This window comes from Manis javanica, chromosome 8 (assembly GCF_040802235.1).
Source record: "Manis javanica isolate MJ-LG chromosome 8, MJ_LKY, whole genome shotgun sequence".
NCBI classification, from domain to species: Eukaryota; Metazoa; Chordata; class Mammalia; order Pholidota; family Manidae; genus Manis; species Manis javanica.
Genome location: NC_133163.1, coordinates 91,870,622 through 91,893,618, shown reverse-complemented (window position 1 = coordinate 91,893,618; position 22,997 = coordinate 91,870,622). Strand labels below are relative to the sequence as shown.

Genomic DNA, 22,997 nt, shown 5'->3' with positions numbered 1-22,997 from the left:
TGGGACTTAGTACCTTTTAAGCAGAATTTTCAAAGCTGTTTTAACAAGACCAGCCACTGTATTTGCTCACATGCTGGAGAATGCAATTAGAGACTTTTGAGAATGGCCTGCTGCCTTTAAAAGGACAGAGACATTATTCAAAAGAACAACTGTACTGTCTCCCTGTGCTGGCAGGAGGGATCTCCTTAGCTGTCACTAAGGTGACTAGATGCCCAATCTTCCTGCCAGAAAGCCCCATTCCTATTTCCCCTCACTAACCTAAATTTTTCCAGCCAATATATGCTTCTGGAACAGACACTTACTTGAGCTGTCAGCAGAGTCGTTAAGGACACGTCTGCTCGCTCTTCAGTGATGTACGTCCTCGGTTTTCCTTCCCAAAGCGCACAGTCCTCCAGGTCCATGAGCCTCACCTGAGCCTTAGACAAGCCTGGGGGGCGAGTCCCCTGCTGCGGCTGCTGCTGCTGAGCCTGCCGCAGGCTGATATGCTTTGGAAAGACGTTTTCATCTGAAGCTGGCACAACACAGTTATTCACCTGATTTTCTGAGATGGTGTTTGAAGAATTCTTGGTGACCTTATCTGCTGGAACCATGTGTGTGTGTTTCTGCTTTGGTGAAACAGTGTACGGTAAAATGGATTTGTAAGATGACTTAGTTCGGCCACTGAAAGTTGCCTGTTTGTTTTGAGACTTGGATTTTCGAGAGGCAGGGGGTACGGAATGAGGCTTCAAAGAGTAAGAGGTAGAAGGGGAAACAGCAGACTGCTTCTTTAGTACACTATCAAGTGTTCGTACATAGCTGGTACTCTTCGTGGGAAGCTGGTACACCACAGGAGATGCAGGGGCATTGGAAGAAAAACCCATGCTTGTTTCCATCAGCTTGCCTTCATTTTCCAAGTACTCATCTAGCTTATCACTGCAGAAAGCAGAACGATTTTTCAGTGAACCTTCTGAATTTCCACCTAGAAATAAGGAGACACAGACACTTAAAATAAATCTATGATTAGATTGGATTAAAGATGGCAGCATGAAAGGTGAGACAGAGGCTTCCTCCTAAAACCACATATAATATGAAAATACAATTAATACAACTAATCCTGAAAGAGCAACAGGAAAGAGGGCTGCACCAAACTGCACACACCTGGAGAAAAGAATAAACGTCACGAAACAGGGTAATGTACCAAAGCCATGGCCTGGTGGGACCCAAGCCCTTCCTCTACCCCAACTCAAGGGCGGAGGGAAGAGAAACGGAGAGGGGAGACAGTGGAGGCCTGGGACTGGCAAATATCTAACTCCGGAGATCTGCTCTGGGAGCACAAACCTACATTTCATGGTGCTTTCAAGGTACTCTCATGATTAGGGGGTTGGAAAGCTAAGACAGGCAGAATTCCTGGAGAGACTGAGATTCCAGCCACTTGTGGAAAGCAGGGATCCATATTGGGCTACTCTGGGACAAAATAAAGGCAGGCAATCTGAGAGACTTCCTAACAGCAAGAGGGCTGCTAAAGCCGCAAGGTTTGCACAGAACTTACTGCTCAGGACAAAGGACAGGTAGACAAAATTGTCTGGCTGCACTCTGCCCAGCAGGTTGGGAACTTTCTCGATCTTCAGGTGCTCCAGATCCCTGGCTGGCTATACAGCTCAAAGGATCGCCTCCATGATACGCAGCCTACTGCACCTTTCCCCGGCCAGCCCCACCTGGCTTGTAAACCAGCAAACCCTATCCTGGCGTTAGGGCAACCAGAGGGAAGCCCCATCTACAGCAACTACAAACGCAAAGCATAGAGGTTTATAACTGTGTGCTTGCTGCACTGGTTCTGGCAGTGCAGGCAGGCATAGCATCCAGGAAGCAGGAAACAGCTCTTTCCTCCCCCAAGGCACCAATACCACTCCCCTGCACACCCCAACATTGCTTCAGGGGCTGAGCAGCTCCAGAGAGTACAGCTGCTGGGCACTAGAGGGTGCCATAAACAAATACGAAACGCCAAAGAAACCTGGGTCAAAGTAAAATTATGAATACAACACCTGAGAAAGATTCAAATGAAATCTACCTCATGAATCTTCCTGAAAGGGATTTCAAAATGAAAATCATTAACATGTTCATGGAGGTACAGAAAAATATTCAAGAACTCAGGAATAAATTACAGTCAGAGATCCAATCATTGAAGAGCACAATGGAGGGTATTAAAAGCAGATTCGATACGGTAGAGAGGACGATAAATCAAACAGAAATTAGGCAAGAGGAATACAAAGAAGCTGATGCACCGAAAGAAAAAAGGATTTCTAGGAATGAAAGAATACTGAGAGAACTGTGTGACCAATCCAAAAATGGAACAATATTCGAATTATAGGGGTACCAGAAGAAGAAGAGAGAAAAAGGGAAAGAAAGTGTCTTTGAGGACGTAATTGCTGAAAACTTCCCCAATATGGGGAAAGAGATAGTCTCTCAGGCCATGGAAGTGCACAGATCTCTCAACACAAGGGATCCAAGGAATACAACACCAAGACATATAGTAATTAAAATGGCAAAGATCAAGGATAAAGACAGACTATTAAAAGCAGACAGACAGAGAAATAAGATCACATAAAAAGGAAAGCTCATCAGGCTATCATCAGACATCTCAGCAGAAACCTTACAGGCCAGAAAGGAGTGGCATGATGTATTTAATGCAATGAAGCAGAAGGACCACAAACCAAGAATACTTTATACGGCAAGATTATCATTTAAATTTGAAGGAGGGATTAAATAATTTCCAGATAAGCAAAAGCTGAGAAAATTTATCTCCCACAAACCATCTCTACAGTGTATTTTGGAGGAACTGCTATAGATTCAAGTGTTCCTAAGGTTTAATAGCTGTCACGAGAGGTAATAAAACCACAGTAAAGAAAGTAGAACAGTCAATTACTAAACAAATGCAAAATTAAATCAACTAGCCCCAAAGTCAATCAAAGGGACAAAGAGTACAGAATATGATACCTAATATATAAAGAATGGATGAAGAAGAAAAAGGAGGACAAAAAAAAACACTTTAGATTGTGTTTGTAATAGCATATTAAGTGAGTTAAGTGAGATTCTTAGAATAGTAAGGAAGTTAACCTTGAACCTTTGGTAACCACGAATCTAAAGCCTGCCATAAGTAGATACCTATCGATAATCACCCTAAATGTAAATGGTCTGAATGCACCAATCAAAAGACATAGAGTCACTGAATGGATAAAAAAAAGAGGACCCATCTATATGCTGCCTACCAGAGAGTCACTTAAACCCAAAGACATAAAGAGACTAAAAGTGAAGGAATGGAAAAAGGTATTTCAGGCTACTAATAGGGAGAAAAAACAGGCGTTGCAGTACTTGTATCAGACAAAATAGACTTCAAAACAAAGAAAGTCAAGAGACCAAGAAGGACATTACATAATGATAAAAGGGTCAATCCAACAAGATATAACCATTATAAATATCTATGTGCCCAACTAAGGAGCACCTATATATGTGAAACAAATACTAACAGAAATTAAAAGGGGAAATAGAATGCAATGCATTCATTCTAGGTGACTTCAACACTCCTCTCACTCTGAAGGACACATCAGCCAGACAGAACATAAGTAAGGAGAGAAAGGCACTGAACAACACATTAGAACACATGGACCTAACAGACATCTACAGAACTCTACACCCAAAAGCAGCAGAATACACATTCTTCTCAAGTGTACATGGAACATTTTCAAGAATAGATCATATACTAGGCCATAAAAAGAGGCTCAGTATATTCAAAAAGATTGAAATTGTACCAACCAGTTTCTCAGACCACAAAGGTATCAAACTAGAAATAAATTAAGCACAGAAAACGAAAAACCACAGAAACACCATGGAGGCTTAACAACATGCCCCTAAATAACCAATGGATCAATGACCAAATAAAAACAGAGATCAAGCAATATACGGAGACAAATAACAAGAATAATTCAACACTGCAAAATCTGTGGGATGCAGTGAAGACCACACTAAGAGGAAAGTATATTACAATACAGGCCTACCTCAGGAAACAAGAACAATCCAATATGAGCAGTCTACACTCACAAAGAAACTAGAAAAGGAAGAACAAATGAGGCCTAAGTCAGGAGAAGAAGGGACACAAAGATTAGAGTAGAAATAAATAAAATTGAGAAGAATAAAAAAACAGAAAGAATCCATGAAAGCAAGAGCTGATTCTTTGAGAAAATAAACAAAAAGATAAATGCCTAGCAAGACTTATCAAGAAAAAAAGAGAGTCTACACACATAAACAGAATCAGAAATGATAAAGGAAAAATCACTACCAACACCACAGAAATACAAAGAATTATTAGAGAATACTATGAAAAATTGTATGTCCACAAACTGGATAACCTAGAAGAAATGGACAACTTTCTAGAAAAATACAACCTTCCAAGGCTGACCCAGAAAGAAACAGAAAATCTGAACAGACCAATTACCAGCAACGAAATTGAACTGATAATAAAAAATCTACCTAAGAACAAAACACCTGGACCAGATGGCTTCACTGATAAATTTTATCAAACATTTAGTGAAGTCCTAATACCCATCCTCCTTCAAGTTTTCCAAAAAGTAGAAGAGGGGGGAATAATTCCAAACTCATTCTATGAGGCCAGCATCACTCTAATACCAAAACCAGGCAAAGACACCACAAAAAAAGGAAACGACAGACCAATATCTCTGATGAACACAGATGCAGAAATACCCAACAAAATATTAGCAAACTGAATTCAAAAATACATCAAAAAGATCATCCATCATGATCAAGTAGGATTTATTCCAGGGATGCAAGGATCGTACAACATTAGAAAATCCATCATCATCATCCACCACATGATCATCTCCATAGATGCTGAAAAAGCAATGACAAAACTCAACATCCATTCATGATTAAAACTCTCAACAAAGTGGGTATAGAGGACAAGTACCTAAACATAATAAAGGCCATATATGACAAATGCACAGCCAACATTACATTTAACAGCAAGAAGCTGAAAGCTTTTCCTCTAAGATCAGGAACAAGAAAAGGATGCCCACTGTCTCCACCTCTATTCAACATAGTTCTGGAGGTCCTAGCCACAGCAATCAGACAACACAAAGAAATAAAAGGCATCCAAATTGGCAAGGAAGAAGTTAAACTGTCCCTGTTTGCAGATGACATGATATCAAACATAAAAAACACTACAGAATCCACTGCAAAACTACTAGATTTAGTATCTGAATTCAGCAAAGTTGCGGGATACAAAATTAATACACAGAAATCTGTTGCATTCCTATACACTAACGATGACCTAGCAGAAACAGAAATCAGGAAAACAATTCCATTCACAGTTGTATCAAAAAGAATAAAATACCTTGCAATAAATCTAACCAAGGAGTGAAAGACCTATACTCTGAAAACTACAAGACACTCATGAGAGAAATTAAAGATACCAATAAAAGGAAACACATCCCGTGCTCATAGAAAGGGGGAATTAATATCGTCATAATGGCCATCCTGCCTAAAGCAATGTTCAGATTTGATGCAATTCCTATCAAAATACCAACAGCATTCTTCAATGAACTAGAGCAAATCATTCTAAAATTCATATGGAACCACAAAAGACCCCAAATAGCCAAAGCAATCCTCAGAAGGAAGAATAAAGCTGGGGGATTATGCTCCCCAATTTCAAGCTCTACTACAAAGCCACAGTAATCAAGACAATTTGGTAGTGGCACAAGAACAGACCCATAGACCAATGGAACAGACTAGAGAGCCCGGATATAAACCCAACCATATATGGTCAAGTAATATATGATAAAGGAGCCATGGACATACAATGGAGAAATGACAGCCTCTTCAACAACTGGTGTTGGCAAAACTTGACAGCTACATGCAAGAGAATGAAACTGGATTATTGTCTAATCCCATATACAAAAGTAAATTCAAAATGGATAAAAGACCTGAATGTAAGTCATGAAACCATAAAACTCTTGGGAGACAACATAGGCAAACATCTCCTGGATATAAGCATGAGCACCTTCTTCCTGAACGCATCTCCTCGAGCAAGGGAAACAAAAACAAAAATGAACACATGAGACTACATCAAACTAAAAAGTTTCTGTATGGCAAAGGACACCATCAACAGAACAAAAAGGCATCCTACAATATGGGAGAATGTATTTGTAAATGACATATCCAACAAGGGGTTAACATCCAAAATATATAAAGAGCTCATATGCCTCAATACCCAAAAAGCAAATAACCCAATTAAAAAATGGGCAGAGGATATGAACAGACACTTCTCCAAAGAAGAAGTTCAGAAGGCCAACAGGCACATGAAAAGATGCTCCACATCACTGATCATCAGAGAAATGCAAATTAAAACCACAATGAGATATCACCTCACACAGGTAAGGATGGCTAGCGTGTAAAAGATTAAGAACAACAAATGCTGGCAAGGATGCAGAGAAAGGGGAATCCTACACTGCTGGTGGGAATGTAAGCTAGTTCAACCACTGTGGAAAGCAATATGGAGGTTCCTCAAAAAACTAAAAACGGAAATACCATTTGACCCAGGAATCCCACTCCTTGGAATTTACCGAAAGAATACAAGTTCTCAGCCTCAAAAAGACATATGCACCCCATGTTTTACTCTAGCACTATTTACAATAGCCAAGATATGGAAGCAACCTAAGTGTCCATCAGTAGATAAATGGACAAAGAAGATGTCGTACATATACACAATGGAATACTATTCAGCCGTAAGAAAGAAAACAAATCCTACCATTTGCAACAACATGGATGGAGCTGGAGGATATTATACTCAGTGAAATAAGCCAGGTGGAGAAAGACAAGTGCCAAATGATTTCCCTCATTTGTGGAGTATAACAATGAAGCAAAACTGAAGGAACAAAATAGCAGCAAACTCACAGACTCCAAGAAGGGACTAGTGGTCACCAAAGGGGACAGGTGTGGGAAGGTGGGTCTGGAGGGAGGGAGATGGGGATCGAGGAGTATTATGTTTAGTGCACGTGGTGTGGGTGGTCATGGGGAAAACAGTGTAGCACACAGAAGGCAAACAGTGAATCTGTGACATCTTACTATACTGATGGACAGTGACTGCATTGGGGTATGGGTGGGGACTTGATAATATGGGTAAATATAGTAACCACATTGTTTTTTCATGTGAAACCTTCATAAGAGTGTATATCAATAATACTTTAATAAAAAATTTTAAAAAAAAAGAAATCTAGGATTAGATCTCTAGAAAGTACTAAAAAAGACCAGAAGCATTTAATTACCAGCTATAAAATCTTATAAACTGCCCATCCTCAGAAGGGAGGAAAAATATATAATATGAAACCAAATGAAGAGATTAAAATCAGATGCAATTTACATTAAAATCCATTCTCTAAAGTTCTTATTATATATATTTACCATTTATATATATATACATTTTACAAATTTATATATTTTACCCATTTTTTTAAAGTGGTAACAAGAGTAATAATTAACACTAATACAATCTTTGACAACTTACAACCTTAGTATAGAGATCATAACATAAGTAAAAATCCAAGAGTAAAAAAGGTGCTTAGATCAGACCTCAACAGAGTGCCAAAAATTTATTTAAGAGGCTGCAGTACCTGGACTCATACAAAATGCAGAAGAGGTATCGGCACAAAATAAAAAGAGTATAAAATTTACATTCTTAAGGAATGAAAACACAAGTTTAGAAGGTAGAAAAGCATTACACTATTATTATAACACTGCACAAAGAGTCAAGGTAAATATTATTTTGTACAAATGGTAAATTTATCTGGTAAGTATGTCAACTGCAAACTAGTAGTACAATGGGAAAGGAAAAGCACCAAGAACAGAGACCAATATGCACACAGTGAAAACACTTATGCTTATATCAAAACTTTTAAAGTATAATGCAATCAGGAATCACTACCCAGCTCTGAAGTATACAGTTGTGAAATAATGCTTGAGAGTGATACCTTTTTGCAACTGTTATGAACAGCAGAAAGGAAATGCAATTTTAAAAGTCTGCAGGGATTATCTAACCCTGACATGGTTAGGGACTGAACCCCAGCATTGGAGCTATGGAACACAGGGAATGAAGAAAAAGCAGCAAGACAATTATCTTCAGTTTTTTTCAGAACATGGAAAGAAGAGATGAACAAAAACAAACAAGACTTATTTTTAACAAAAGGCTTTGGACACATGTTTCAAAACATATTTATAGTTGTAAAAAAAAAAAAGCTAAGTACCTTCATTCCTAGATGCAGAAGCACTATGAAACTTTCCCCTCCATCCCTTGATCTTGGTGAAGTCATTGGTCTTTCCTGTCCTAGAAATAAAGGGAAATCCAGCATCTATAAAAGAAAAAGTAGAAGAGATGACCAAAACTCTAGCATGGCATTATTTAATATCTAATTATTTACAAAGACTTTATCTAAAATGTGTAAATTACTGTTAAGAAGATACCACTAGATAAATGATCCTGAATGTCTTTAACAGATAGCTTTTTATTTATATCATGAATTTGTTTGACTTTACAAATGCTACACACTCACCAGGAGAGGCAGGGTTGGTTCCTGAAAGTTTCCAGAAAGGAAAGCTAGTGGCTGGAGCCAAAGGGAGCTGTACTCCCAAGTATTTAAGATCAATACTCATTGTTGGATCCACTGAATTCAATTTTAAGCCCACTACAAGAAAAGAGAACCACAAATTGTATTAGGTTTTTTTTTAACCTTTTAGGGGATGGTTAACAGAGGGAAAGGACATAATGGAAAGCAAAAATGATGAAATAATAATGCAGTAGAGAGGTTTTAAGGTGACCCCACAGTCCTTACCTCCCAGTATTAAATATGTGTAATCTTGCCCTATCTCCCTTTAGTGTGGGTAGGGCCTGTGATTTGTTTCTAACCAATGGAATGTGGCAAAAGAGATGGGGTGTACATGATTATGTATATATGATAATATAAGAGAGAGTGTTATCACCCATCTTGCTAGAGCTACAAAGATATAAATTCTGCCAATAATTTCAGGGAACTGGAGGCAGATCCCTCTCCAATCAAGCCTCTACTAAGAAACCAAGCCTGACATCTTGATTACAAGCAGAGGACCCAGTTAAGTTATGCCCAGACTCCTGGCCCACAAAAACTGTGAGACAGTAAATATGTTGTTTTAAGGTACTAAGTTTGTGGTAACTTGTTAAGCAACAAAAGGTAACTAATACATTAAAATAGCAGAATTCAGATAGTTCATGCTTTAACTCTTTGTGGTCCAGAAACTTTATAGAACCACTCATACAAACCTGCCGTAGACTAAGCTTCTCCCTGATTATGGCCAATAACAGTCTCTAGTTATTTCCAATGACATTTATGGTTAATTGAGCCTAAAAATAACATGACTTATTTGTAGGTTAAGAGGTAATCTTTTGAGAAAGTATTCATTTTACATATCCTTTTAGAACATTTTTTTTTGAGAGGGCATCTCTCATATTTATTGATCAAATGGTTGTTAACAACAATAAAAATTCTGTATAGGGGACTCAATGCTCCATGTACAATCATTAATCCACCCCAAGCCTAATTCTCATCAATCTCCAATCTTCTGAAGCATAACGAACACGTTCTTACATGGTGAACAAGTTCTTACATAGTGAATAAGTTCTTACATGGTGAATAGTACAAGGGCAGTCATCACAGAATTTTTAGAATATTTTTTGCTTAACCATTTACATCTGAGACTAGTCTAATGTTGACAGTTTTATTTCTAGATCATTATCACTGCTTTATACTATTGCAGACATGAATATACTCCAATTTATTCACCATTCTATTGGTGAGAATTAAGCTGTTTCCTATTTTTAACTATTACAAACAATGCTGTAATATAGTAGTACATCTTATACAGGAATATGTATCACACATGTGCATTTAGCTCTTCCTTATGGCATTTACCCAGGAGTGGGAGTGCTACGTAATGTGGTTAAGTTCGCCTTTACATTGTACTGGATGTTTTTGAGTGTTTGACATATTTTTGGCTGGTCAAAATATTTTCAACACCCTATTAACTGTTACTTTTCCCCATCAGAACTCCTACCTGGTTCAAGGTAAATGTCAGAAAAAATATACTTTCCAACTTCCCTTTCAGTTTACGTGCTAACACACAACATAATTCTTGCCAATAAGATGCATCCTGAAAGGCTTCAATTTAGAATAAATCTTCTTGAGGAAAGGGATACTGTGTAGAATTATGTAAAAGTAACCAAGGTTCTAGCTGCAGTATACTCTTCAGTGTCCATACTGAGAAAGATAGCAATTGTCCTATGTTGTAGGATTGCTTGTATGAGCAGTCTGGGAATGTAATCTGGGCATTTTTCTTGACCGCATGGTCCTAGAGTCTGTTTCTTTAAAGTTTCAAGAGACTCTTTAAGTCATCTAATATTCCTTAGTAAATTCATACTCTATTTCATCAGTAGAGTGGATTCTGATGTTTGCAACTAAGAATTTTAAATGATATGCTTAGGTATTCTGAATCCTTCTAATGTAATAAGATATAACAAAACAATAATTATGCAACAAACTAGGATAAACCTGAGGTTACCTATGGCTTAAGGCAACTAGCTCTATAGTTATTAATTTTCCTTGGTCTTACCTGGCCACTCTGAGAAGATCAGTATCTCAAGAGCATACCTGTCACACGACTGTGGATAACAATGCACTAATTGGGCACTGGGTATTGGTGTACTAGTTATTGCCAAATTACTCTGAATTTATACTCTCTCCAAGAGTTCTTGCTGATCCACATCCTCTCCAACATTTGGTTATCAGTGGACTTTAAAAACTGTCCCAATCTTATTGGTGTAAATTTATATCCTATTGCTCTTACATCTGTACTTTTCTATTACAAATGGCAATCCTCTAATTTGGATTTCCTTGTTTGTTAATTACCGGCTTCATATTAATGAGGAAGGAAATAATCAATATTAAGTTTTAATAAAACTGAACCCAAAAAGAGTTCAAAGTATTAAACATCATAGTAATAACCATTAAAAGCTATAGGTACAGGTTTCCAATGAAAAGCTTATATAGTTCTGGTTCCCTAAAAAGTGAAGACATTAGGTAGGTTATAAACTACAAATTCTTGTGCCTAATTCATGTATCTTCTATACAGATGTCAGTTTGCAATCCTAGTTCTTCGTAATATTTATTTTAGCATTTTTATTTTATTTTATCACGATGTGATTAAAACTAGCATCTATGAAATAAAAAATTTCTTCACATTTCTAATCAATTGGGGAGAAAATAATATTATGAGTCAAAACAACTAGTTTCTATCTCATCTTTGGACTAAACTTCTGTTAGGTTTAGCTTCTTCATCAGTAAAATGAATACCAATCCATCACACTGGGTTTTTGTTTTAAGAATTTACTGCATCTTCTTGGTGAAATACTCTGTAATGTAGATGGTGATACAGATAAAAGACATTTCCCAGACCTCAAGGACCTTTAGTGTTATATTTTTACAACTGACTCATTAGTAGTTAGGACAGGGTAGGTCCTCTGAGAGGTGAAAAGACACTTGAAAAGTCTAATGGAATCTGGTAAAACTACAGAGGCTGTAACAAGGATTACACCTAAGGAAGGTGGGGAGGGAGAGAAGAGTGAAACCAGAAAGCAAGATACTATAGAGATTCACGTGAGAACTGAATCCTAAACAAGTAATAAAATGAGATACTGTAGTGCTCTGTTATTATTACTCTATTACTATTATTGAGGAAAACTGCCAAAAGAGTTGCCTACAGAAAGAAAGAAATTAACTTGTTAAAAATGTACCCGGACAGCCAAGTAGGTAAACATGCACAATCCAGACCCATACAATCAAATATAGAGTCTGTTTTTCCTACAAATTTTCTTGTCTGCATTTACTTGTATTCTGAACTGCCACGTTCCCCCAAAAGTGTTATCAAGTCCTAAAAACAACAACAAAAATTTCTATCAACTTTTCAAGCACCCTAAAAACAGAGGTCGATGGTTAAAGACTTTATTCAAAGTAATTCCCAAGTCACTTGTCTAGTATCCTAATATATTTGTCCTGCAATAGTAATCCTTCCCCAAATAAGGTACCTGAGACTGAGTCTGAGAGTTGGTTTTACATGAGTGAGACTAATTTTAGCTTGCAGAAAATAAGATAGTTAAATAATTCATTGACAGCAAATCCCAAAAACACATAAAATCCTTTCCACATATGACAATTTAAATTATAATCCAAATGCTTTTGCCTTTTCACCCTATTAGGAAGCTACTCCTTAAAGACATACTATCTACCACACTATTAAAAAAAGATCCATAATAGGAGAACTGAAAAAAAAGTTAACCTTCAGATTTGATGGTATCATCTATGATAATAAATAAAGCAAAAAAATGACTGCCTTTGGCAAAACCTTCTGAAATATAAAGCATCCACAAAAACACACTCAAGAGGAATAAACATCTATATAACTAGCCAATATAGAATAGAAAAGTATATATCTATAAGAACTCTATTTAACCATCAATTAAACTAAATACTATATTCAGAATATTTTTTTTAACAACTATAAAGAAAGAGGCAGGACACTCTGGAAAGACTGTCATAAAAGAATTTAACATTAAAATTGACAAAAGCTCATGCTGATATAAGAAGATGATTGAATAAACAAATGGAGAAGAAAAGGCAGATGTCTGGTACAGAGGAATTTCAAATGATTTATGTAGATATTCCACCCTCAAGTGGAGTGTATGTCCCCAGTTATTAAGTGCAGCTATACAGTGACTTCCTTCCAAAGAATACAGCATGGAAAAGTCAGTGACAAACTATGTTGTTAATATGGTCCTTGATTATGATGGACGAGAATGGCTCTTTACCTCTGTGGTCTTCCTTCCTTGACAAATATAACCTCAGTCTAACCATAAGATAAACATCAGAAAAATCCCAAATGAGGGACATTCTACAAAATACTTGACCAGTCAGTATTCTTCAAAACTGTCAAGGTAATTAAATACAAAGAAAGTCTGAGAAACAATCCCAGCCAAGAGGATCCTAATAAGATATAACTACTAAATGTAATGTGATCTCCTGGATGGGTCGGGAACAACAAAAATGTTAACTAAAGAAATATGAAATACAGACTTTAGTTAATAATAATATATCAACATTGGTTCACTAATTGTAACAAATGTACTATACTATTATGTTAATAGGGGAAACTGGGTGTACAGTATATGAGAACTCTGTACTATATTCCCAATTTTTATGCAAATATAAAACTTAATCTAAAATTAAATGTTCATTTAAAAACTGACGCAGAATTGATTTATTAGCAATGAAGTAGACACGCTTTTTTACCAAAACACCTTTAAAGTTCAAAAACAGATGATAGTTTCAGGTTGATAGAAAATCAACCAATTTGGATGTAGGAGACAGTATAGGAGACAGATAAAAATATGGTACTGTGGAAAACAAAATTAAGAACGTTATTTGATTTTCGCAACAAATCTACAAATAAAACCAGTAACAATAAAAACATTTTCTCAGGCTTAATCAACACTTCTTCCACAATTTAAAGCAATCTCAAAAAGCTTTTCAAGTTTTTCAAGTCTTCTTAAGCTCCAAAAGATTTGTAAGTGCTTATACTCTAAATAATGAAACTCTACAATTAATAGAAAGGCAAAGAAATATGACATTTCCTGTGTTTAAACTGAACAAATTAATTCAACTACCAACTTTTAGAGAGGGACTTAGAAGAATACTTCATTATCTATAGACACCTGTGGTTGGCATCACTCAGCTACTATAAATATTAGGCAAACTAACTTACTATTTGAAATTTTAAGTCCTTAAGAAGAAAAGGTTGGGGGATGGGTAGGACATCAGCCAAAACAAGACTAACAAAAATAAATCAAAAATAGAAACTCTACCTCAGAGCTTATGAAGAGTTAAGTACCACATGGAAGATAGATCTGTTCAAAAAAATAAAACTAAGAATACAGAAGATTAAGTAAAAACTTGAACATGACATGACTTCAAAAGCAGGTCTGTATAGCAGACAGCTCACATACATGTTTGTTTGGCTCAGAGAGTTTTTAATGTATTCCCCCATAAATACCAGCTGCCACTACTTAAAAAATTAAGAGAAGTTATAGAAAAATACTGACTTCAGCTTCTACCAACAATGGGAATTTCTAAAAATACTGCATCCACCTTCCCGTATGACAATAATCCACTGATGAAGCTGCCCCTTTAGATGAAGCATGTGCTCCAGCCCATAGGAGTTTAACTCCACCCACAAATTCAGGCTAATTTCACTTTATTTATGCTATTTATGTTACCTTATGTTCCATAAGCATTTGTCTTTGAACACCCATACACAAAGGAAAAATAAGATTTCACTAAGAGATCTGTAAGAGAAGGAAAAAACTGAAACCTAAGCCGACCAGGAAATAATAGGCAAACAAGAGTAGAAAGACCAGCAGGGAACACTGAATATATTTACCTATAGAACTAAGATTAAAACAAATATGGGAATTAGGGGAAATAATATAAGATAAATGTTATAATATTTACATATTACCAGAGTATATAACTAAAAAATGGAAGTAGAAGGGGAAAAAAGATAAAGCACAAGTTAAATGATGATAGGGGGAAGAGAGTATTGTTTAAAGAAAATAGAAATGAAAGCTGACAAAAAACAATAAAAACTACTATGATCAACAAAACTACTATGATCTAACTGTGACTGTCGATTACAATCCACAGTAAACAGTTCTGATCTTTCGTTTGCAGCGCAAACAGAAAAATCAGTAGTTATTATGATGGCAGTAAGTATCAGTTGTTCCCCCACTATCCAGAGGATATGTTCCAAGACCCCCACTGGATGCCTGAAACTGCAGATAGTACCTAACCCTATTATACTGTTAAAACTATGTATACATATATACCTATGATAAATTTTAATTCACAAATTAGGTACATGAAGAGATCAATAATGATTACTATTTCTAATAAAAGAACAATTAAGAAAATACACTGTAATAAAAGCTATGTGAATATGGTCTCTCTCAGAATATTTTACTGTACTATACTTGTCCTTCTTGTGATGATGTGAGATGATAAAATGCCTATGAAGGAGAATGAAATAGGCATTGTGACACAGTGTTAAGCTACTATTGACCTGCTAATGGAGAGGAAGGATCATCTGTTTCCAACTGTGGCTGACGAGGCATAGCTGAAACCCCGGAAAGTGAAACCTCAAATAAGAGGGGACTACCGTAGTAGTTTTCACTACTTTTTTGGAAGTGATAAGCAACGTAATCAAGGCCAAGATAACCTATCACAACAAAATGGAGATAATAATGAAATTTTTAAAGTTAGTCCCAAGCAATATATGAATTATATAAAATGTTTAGAGCCATACAATGAGAAAAAAAAGTATTCTATGTACACACCTAAATATATTACCAAGTATACAAGTAAGATACTCACCTCCAAAGGGAATAAAAAAAAAAACAATACACAACAAACACAACCTAAATTTAAAAGATAAGAAATAGGGAGAAAATACTGAGTTATAAGAAGGAAAACACCACTTTCTTATCAAAATACATTTTTAAAATGCAGAAGGCATTTTGCCTCACAAAGATAAGACAATATCTTCAGAGCCAGAAAAGTTCCTCAGGATAAAAAAAAAAAACTGCATGTTTTTAAGTTAAGGGAAAGAATCACAGACTGAAAGAAGAGAAAAATATGAGAGACACCGAAAGAAATTAAATTAAAGATGGGGGAAAGGAGTAAAAACAGAAAAAGAGGGAAGGAGAAAAAGGAAGGGGGAAAAGAAGGGGAAGAGAAGAGAGAACAAAGAGCAAAATTAAAAATTGGCCTTTTAATTTTTTTAAAGAGAATATTACCTTCTTGAAGACCAGGATGTATCACCTGCTTATGCCGCAAGGCCTTCAAATCTTCTATCAATTCTTTCTCCAACTGGGAAATTCTTGCTCTGCAACCTACTCAGAAAACAATGATAAAATAAGCTACTACACACCAGAAAAGAATGAACATTGCATCTTTCACTTCTAGACCATACCCCAAATATCTCTTTTTATACTATCGTATTATACCTGAGTCATTTCTGGTTGATGTCTGAAGACTAGACGGTTCTTCCGTAGTCCCATCAACTGCATGAATGTCTAGAGCTTCCTATATTTAAAAAAATTAACAAAAAAATGCAGCTCACATCACTTCTATAAGTGCAAAAGTAAACAAGGAACATTTAATTTTTGATGCTTTTCGATATTTTCTAAATGTTCTACACTAACATCACTTAAAGGAGGAAGAAACCAAAAAAAATCTGAATATACTCAAGCTAACTGACATAAAACTGTATTTACATCAATTTTCACAGTGATTTCTTAGAAGCTACATGTAAAGACAGCTTACTCATCAATTAGCTAGGAGGGGAGGGAATGACTAGGTAGAGTTCAACCTCAGTATAAGCCGATTTAGAAAGTCTGGTAGTCTTCTATAAACTAAAACAAAAATAATCAACTTGAGCTGGAGTAAAATAAAACAATTAATAAGACTATTAAAATTTGGTTCTTTAATGGTATGCTGCTATTGCTAGTGAAAATCAGGGGGATGTCCCAAAAGGGTAAACTTTTTGTATATTTAAGCCTTTTCAAAATTCATAATAATGAAAATCCTAGTAATGTCCAAAGATTTTTAAAATTCCAGCTAAATACATTGCAAAAATCATGAACTGAGATCAAAGCAGACATAATTTTTAATTAATCCATTCAAACAAAATATCTTAAGTGTAACTAAACCAAACATACTGGAGACACTCCCCTCTTCCCACACACACCATCACATAACAGATGCGATCACAAAAACTATATTCTAAGTAAGTTATTAGCCAATATACAATTTAAGAACAACTATTTGACCTTAAAAAGAATGCTGAAATTGACAATCTTACCTTTGATTCAAATGAAACAAAGAGAACACCATCCACATCTTCCAGATCAGGCTTCACATCTGGAAAGGTACTCCCAGGGCTCATAGGAGTGTTCTTTGTAGAAGATAGAGATTTTCCTGTGTTTTTAGGTGGCCGCCCTGCCTTAGATAGTTTCAATTTTCGTGGTCTTCCTCTTTTTCCAGGGGCATTTGGAGGGGCATTCTGACTAGCATTCACAGTTTTGGAGGCTGTTGAAAACTTAAGCATAGTTGTTCTCTTTTTGCTCAAGTCCTCTTTTCCTAAAAATGAGTCACCAGCTGAACTCCTTGAACTGTCAAGTATTCTTTGTGTGTTAATGCTGTCAGATATATCAGGGTATCTCCACTGAGGCTCTTTAAGTGAGGGATATTTTTGTAATACTCTGATATCTGGAGAATGTTTTCTAAGACAGTTTTCTGATTCTTTGCCTAAGCAAAAGTCAGTCTCACTGGAATTTTCAATGTATGCAGGCAAATAGTCTAATTCTGTCAACACAGAAGATTTATCCTTCCGAGATGTGGAAAGCATGTTGTCAGGAAGCTCAGAAATCTTCACTGTGCTTTTAGTGACAGCACAGGGCTCTAGATAGACTACTGGCATCTTTCCAGCATCTAATTTGAACATTTTAGCTTTAGCAACACCTGATGGGCTATTTGGTAGCCATTTGGAAGATAGATAGTCCACTTCTAGGCTATCGACTTTATTGTGCCTCTTTAGCTGTTTCTCTAGTATAGGATCATCATCACTGTTTGAGTATACATCTGTTTCCTCATCTGTCTCTTCCTGTTTCACAGTGACCCCTTCTGGGAACTCACCAAGTTCATATTCATAATCATTTAGAGGCTCCTCTTTAATGACAACATTGAAGTTTCCATTGGGGTCTAGTGGGGATGCTACATGAGAGCCATCTTCAAAATTGTTGGCAGCAAGACTGGAGAGACAGAGGGAGGGAGGGTTAAAAAGGACAAGATTATCCATAAGTCAGACTTCGGAGGAGAAAAAAGGGATTGCTGGAAACCAAATTACCCATCAGATTTCACTGAGCCATTCCTCAAAAAACACTCTGAATAACCTAACAAAAGCAATTTATCAACATCACACTTTCAGATTTTCTGTCAGTTTCTCCAAAAAAAATAAAATAAACAGTAAAGTTTTAAGAAGTGAGCCACTTATCACAAAACCAAAATACAAGATACAATATTTCCCTAATGGTATTTTTCAAATGAACTCAATTTTGAAAGTCAGGGGTACTAACCCAAAATCAAACTCCAGAGTCTATACACTGATTAACCACTGCCAATAAAATCAAACAAACGCCCACTACAATTAAGCACAATAAATGTGAGGAAGGGCCTTTCAAAATCACCTAATTTTTTTTTAGATAAAATTCATATAACATAAAACACTTTAAGTTTTAAAATGAAGAATCCAGCAGTTTTTTTAGCACATTCACAATATAGCATTTTCTATTTTAAAGTTGAAAAACTCACTTTCAATGTGAAGAATCCACCATTAATTCTTCCAAAATAAAAGGATAGGGTAGCTGAAGACAAGAACATATGACCTAAGTACACTTAGTGGTTATAATCCATCAAAACTCAGAATCATCTTTTTCATTTCCCTCTTCCCAATTAACCACTGAAAGCATATAAACTCTACCAGTGTAACTTGAGGAAGTTAGAACTATTCATGAATTCAATTAAAATCACTATTTTTCTACAACTTTCATTCATCTATTATTAACGTGTAGTTAGTTGTTTCTTGTACAATCTACTTAAGATCTTGACTTTATTCAAAAATCCTTCAATGGAGGACTTTCATTTACAATATATAAAATCACAAAGGCCATCACCTCTTCCATAACAATGAGAAAACACCAGATAAATCAAAAACTATCTTTCTTTAAAGCCACTGAGATCTCTGGACATAAGTCTAAATTAACTGAATTCCAGATGACTGGCCTTCTCTGGGTGACCACAGGCTGCTACTGCTTTCAATACGGAGTAGTAGCATTTACACTGCCTAAAGCACAAGTAAATAGAAAAAAAGCTGCTGTTGGTAAAGGTTCTTCGCAGGAACACAGAGAAGCCAGTCAAACTTTTAATTCCTGAGCATGGGCAGACCAGAATTTGAAGGAACCCAAAAAGAAAACTAGTCTTCAATAGTTATCCCACCAATTACTGCCCAGGGGACTTCTGCAGAATAAACAGCAGTGATACTGGAAGAGTAGTCTGAAAACAGACAACTTTTAGTCTTCCAGGGCTTAGATCCCAAGGTTCTGTCAGAGAGAGGAGTCCAGTCCTACCCTCAAGCACATCTGAAACCTGAGAACTGAAATTTATTAAAATAAATCACCCAAACTGAAGAATAGAGGGAGGGCAAGAAAAGAAAAAAGTGTCAGAGACCCAAAGGAATATCAAATGATCTAACACACTATTAACTGCACTTTCAAAAAGGCAGAAGAAAGGAGAAACATTTTGAAGGGAAATGAACAAAAATATTCCAAAAGTGAAAGATTTAAACCTTACAGAAACAAGAAGCTTAGCAAACACCAAGAAGAATAAATACAAAGAAAGTCATACCTACCCACTCATAAAGACCAGACTATGGAAAATTAAAGATCAAAAGAAAAACCTTAGAAGCAGCAAAGGAACTGACTATTTATTGGGAACAATGTAAACCAGAAGATAATGGAATGATACACATCATTAAGTACTGAAAAGTCAACCTAATACTCTATATTTCTACCAAAAGAAGCCTTCAAAGCCGAAGACTTTTCGAACAGCAGAAAAAATTCAGACTTACACAAGAAATATTACCTCTGAAGATCAAAAACAAGACAAGGATGTTAGCGCCTACCATTTCTACTTAATTATGCCAGAAGTTTTGCTAGGGTGATCAAGAAAGAAAAAGAAAAAAAGGACATCCAAAATGAAAAGGAAGACGTAAAATTCTCTGTTCACAGATGGTATGATCTTGTACACAGAAAACCTTATGGAATCCCTAAAAAACTATTAAAACTAGTGAGTTTGGCAAGACTGCATGATAAATTTCTATTTCAAAGGTAGTCACATGTTCTGACAACAGGATTATTAACTATAAATCAATAACATGTATCAATACAACATAATCAAAATTTGTAGAATGCATCTGAAACAATACTCAGAGATTATTTTATAGCTTTAAATAAAAGGTCTAAAATCAATGCTCTTAAGTCAGGGATTGATAAACATTTTTGTAAAGAGCTAGATAGTAAAAATTTTAGGCTCTGAGGTCCACATAGCCTCTATTCCAACTACTCAATTCTGCCATTGTAGCGTAAAAGCCACAGACAATACATAAACATGTGAGCATAGCTACATTCCAACAAATGGATATTAAAATTTGAATTTTACGTAATTGTCACATGAAACAAATATTACTTTTTTACTTGTTTCTCTTCCCATCCATTAAAAAATATAAAAACCATTCTTAACTTGCAGGCCATAAAAAAACAAACAGCAGGCTAGGTATAGTCCACAGGTCTTAGTATACCAATTCCTGATCTAAAATAGGTTAACTTACCTAAAACCAAAAGTAGAAAGAAGGAAATAAAGGTGAGAGGAAAAATCAATGAAACAGAAAACAACAGAAAAGCTGAATTTGTGATGAAACCCATCAATGAAGAAAACTCAGACTTCCCTTCTATCAAATACGTATGAAAAAATGCCAATCTTGCATAAACTCAGAAAATACAGAATGTGCAACCTTTAACACTTACTTAATGAAGAGCATACCTGAACCCAACATATGAGAAATAAAACTACAAATATCCTTCATGAATTTAAGGGTAAAAATTCTCAACAAAAAAGTACCAAACTGAATCTGACAATATAAAAAAGGATGTTATTACAACCAGGCACTACTTACCCCAGAAATGCAAGGTTGATACAATTCCAGTCCTCACCTTCACCCGCAAAAATCAATCAATCTAACTATATTAACAAAGGCAAAAGAGCATATGACATCATAATGAATACAGGAAAACCACTCAATAAAATTCAACCCTTGTTCTTAACACTCAGGAAATGAGGACTAAAGGGAAGGTTTCTCTATGTGATCCACGGCATTACAAAAAAATCTACAGCCAATATCATAATATCCAACAATGTATATTAAATTATTTTAAGATCTAGAGATACGTAAGTCCACTCTCAAAATTTAGCTTCAATATAGTAGTGTAAGTCCAAACACTGTAAGACAAGAGAGAGAATAGGGAAAGAGACTAGAAAGGAAGAAGTAAAACTGAATCTGTTCACAGACAATATAATTATATATATAGAAAATTCAAAGGAATTACAAACTAGTAAGTGAATTCAACAAGGTCATCATATGTAAAATCAATATACAAAAATCAATTGCATTTCTATGCATAATCTAATAGAGGCTTATACTACCAGATTCCAAGATTTATTATATCTACTGTCATCAGTACCAAGTGATATGGGCAAAAAAAAATAGACAAATATATGGAATAAGATTTTAGTCCAAAAGTAGACTCACCCATATATCACCTGATTTTCCAAGGCAACAGAGAATTTTAATGGGGGAAGTAAAGTATCTTTGATGATGCTAGAGCACCTAGATATGTCCATGGAAAAATATGAGCTTTGACCCCCACCTTCATGCCATACATAAATACTAAGCCAAGCTGGATTAAGTGACAACTCAATGATTTTTAATAAATTTTTAGTTTGACAATCATCACTACAATTCCATTTTTCTTCATCTATCTTTAACGGTTAAGCAAAACAAGCCCTCCTTCCCCTTTCTCTATTAGTATTCACACTGATATTTCTCTCATTATCTTCACATTTCAGGACATTAATTTATAAATGTAGAAAATAATCTGTTTTCTTTTTCATTTAGCCACATACCCTGAATTTCCTTTTCAGCAGCTGAGAACCTCATGAAGCTAGATCTCGGCTGCTACTGCAATAAATGCTTCACATATTCCTGAGAAATTAAGCTTGCTAATTAGAAATCGCTTCAGAAAGGATCTCTCCTTATCTTCCAAAAAAAACCTCTATGCATAATGCATGAAATTTTGTCTTGGCAGGAAGATTTTGCAAACAATCCTAAATTTCCACTTCTAAGAAGTCTGTATCCAAGTATTAAATGAAAGATTATCCAAGCAAGAATATGGGCAAAATCAATGATTTGTACATATCAATTAGAGAAAAGGATTACTTTTCTGTTGGCAGTACATAATCACTGCAACAACAAATATAAATGACATATACCAGACACTCTGAAACACATTTACAAAAAGCTTTCAGTGCTGTGAATAAACTCATTTGGGTCAACATTTACCTAGTGCCTACAATGTGTTGGGCACAGAAAAGCACAGTTGCTATATTCAAGGAATTTACAGACCACTGCAGGAGACAGGCAAGTAGACAATACAATGTTACTTCATTTGACAGACGTTACTAAAGATAGGTACAGGTACCAAGGGCACACATTTCAGGAACTCGTAACATATGCCTTCCATGAATTGGTGCTTATTAGATTAACAGAAAAAAAAGAAATACTCTGGAAAAAAGGGAATGCAGAGTGCAAAAAAAAGCTCTTAGAAAATGAAATCTGATTGCTCCAATAAAAATTTTAGTAAGAAATTAAATTAAGGAAATCTCACATAAAACAGAGCAAAAAAATGGTAACAGAAAACACTAGATTGACTATATGCAATAATTCAATCCAGGAGATGGAACATCCAAATATGAGTATCCAAAATAGAAAACAGAAAAATGAAAGTGAAAAGGTTATCTAAGAAATACTAAAAATGTTCCCAGAACTTCCAAAGAATATAAATTTCATGACAGAAAAAAACAGAGCACAATAACGTGAGGAAGCACATTAAGGCTCGTCATTGTGGAATTTCATGAGGATCAACTAAA

The 22,997-nt window shown here is 35.7% G+C and overlaps 1 protein-coding gene across 20 annotated transcripts in view; it reads right to left on the bottom strand.

The window, feature by feature from the left end:
- MGA (MAX dimerization protein MGA) overlaps positions 1-22,997 on the bottom strand; it is a 210,131-nt gene that overhangs the window by 54,677 nt on the left and 132,457 nt on the right. For 18 of the 20 annotated variants that reach the window (XM_073211664.1, XM_037018924.2, XM_017642832.3 and 15 more), the window contains 6 exons: positions 17,041-17,989; positions 16,184-16,262; positions 15,974-16,069; positions 8,595-8,726; positions 8,289-8,393; positions 303-958 (listed from right to left, as the gene is read on the bottom strand). In XM_073211664.1, coding sequence (XP_073067765.1) covers positions 303-958; positions 8,289-8,393; positions 8,595-8,726; positions 15,974-16,069; positions 16,184-16,262; positions 17,041-17,989 — 2,017 coding nt within the window. Of the gene's footprint in view, positions 1-302; positions 959-8,288; positions 8,394-8,594; positions 8,727-15,973; positions 16,070-16,183; positions 16,263-17,040; positions 17,990-18,548; positions 18,602-18,630; positions 21,033-22,997 lie in introns of those variants that run through there. The other 2 variants (XM_073211670.1, XM_073211671.1) reach the window with 2 other exon arrangements.